The sequence below is a fragment of the Octopus bimaculoides genome, unplaced genomic scaffold (genome assembly GCF_001194135.2).
Source record: "Octopus bimaculoides isolate UCB-OBI-ISO-001 unplaced genomic scaffold, ASM119413v2 Scaffold_193896, whole genome shotgun sequence".
Taxonomy (NCBI): domain Eukaryota; kingdom Metazoa; phylum Mollusca; class Cephalopoda; order Octopoda; family Octopodidae; genus Octopus; species Octopus bimaculoides.
Window position 1 is genome coordinate 19,383 of NW_026439247.1, and position 1,449 is coordinate 20,831.

General features: G+C 33.4%; 1 protein-coding gene across 1 annotated transcript in view; it reads left to right on the forward strand.

Annotated features, from left to right (window-relative positions):
* The window catches only part of LOC106882179 (adhesion G-protein coupled receptor G6), a 56,403-nt gene that overhangs the window by 18,923 nt on the left and 36,031 nt on the right, over window positions 1-1,449 (forward strand). Inside the window, exon 5 of the mRNA XM_014932766.2 lies at window positions 535-666. Within this exon, the coding sequence (XP_014788252.2) occupies window positions 535-666 (132 nt within the window). The remainder of the gene's footprint in view (window positions 1-534; window positions 667-1,449) is intronic.

Below are 1,449 nucleotides of genomic sequence, written 5' to 3' on the forward strand. Positions count from 1 at the left end.
ATTTATTTATATATTTACACACATACACACACACGTGTGTGTTTGTTGGTTTTGCTATGTCAATATTCATGTACAGCAAAATGTGTTGAGAGAAAACTTTGGTGTAAGAAGAATCAAATGTAATGTGCAAGAGAGAAAACAGCACTGATTTGTTTGTGTGAAACATATGGCTGAGGACAGCTGTATAAAGAAGTGCTGATTGCTTAAAGTGGATAAAGCCTATGAATGAGTAAGAAAGATGCAGGAAAATGTTGGAAAATAACTATGTAATTATTATTGCTATTGTTGTCATTGTTTCATTTCAAGGCTATATCTTTTTCTTCACAAAATAAATGTGGGCCACTGTGACGTGAGCCAATGTTGGATGAAGTTGTGAAGGCTGGATCTTGAGATGCTGAGCATCATGGACGATGTATTAAGTTGTACCTTCTAAAGTAATGATGTTTAAGTACAATAACAGTGGTGTTTGGTTGCTTCATACTTAAATGATGTTTTTAAGTTTTCTTATTAAATAAATTAATTTACTCTTTACAGGTAATACGTAGTTCTAGTACCAAAGAAATTGCTAAAATTAACAGTTATATTATTGCTGCAAATATTCCTAACATTGAGAGCATAACCAACCTTGATGAACCAGTTGCCATGTCATTTAATTTAATAATTCAGGTAATAACTATATAATTATTATTGCTATTGTTGTCATTGTTTCATTTCAAGGCTATATCTTTGTCTTCACAAAATAAATGTGGGCCACTGTGAAGATGGTGGCGGTGGTGGTGGAAGTAGTAGTAGTTGTTGCTGTTGTTGTTTTTGCTGCTGCTTCATCATCATAAATGTATGAACATTTGCAATGGCGGATGTTGAGTTTTGTATTCAGAGTCAACCTTGCTCAATTTTGTGGTTCATAGATAGTCTCTGTCAAACAAACAAGGTACATTCCACAAATCTAGTGTTCTAGAAACATTGCCTTCCCTTAGTGGAATGACATACTACACATTCTGTCAGAAAAAAATAAATCCGAAAGAGAAGCAGTAGAGTTATAGAGTAATAGAATAATTAGATAACAGGTTCCATGTCCATAAAGCACTATATATGGGTAGAGGCAAATCACATCCATACTACCCACTACACAACCAGTAATTATAGACTGTCCTACTTTCTCTCACAGGTATTACGACCTCTCATAGAAATGTCCCCAGATGTCTGTGTTAGCATGGAAGATCTCCTCAGTAAAATCAGTACTTGCAACCGCTCTAATGACCTTACAGGTTGTGTAGTGGGTAGTATGGATGTGATTTCACTCTATCCATCTATAGATATATATATGTATATATGCATATATACATATATATATTATTTTGTTTAAAAGAGTTCCAACTCTGTCTGTTTTTTATGTTTTATTTATATGCTTGTAAAATTAATGTGGGATATAGAATATGGAATATATAT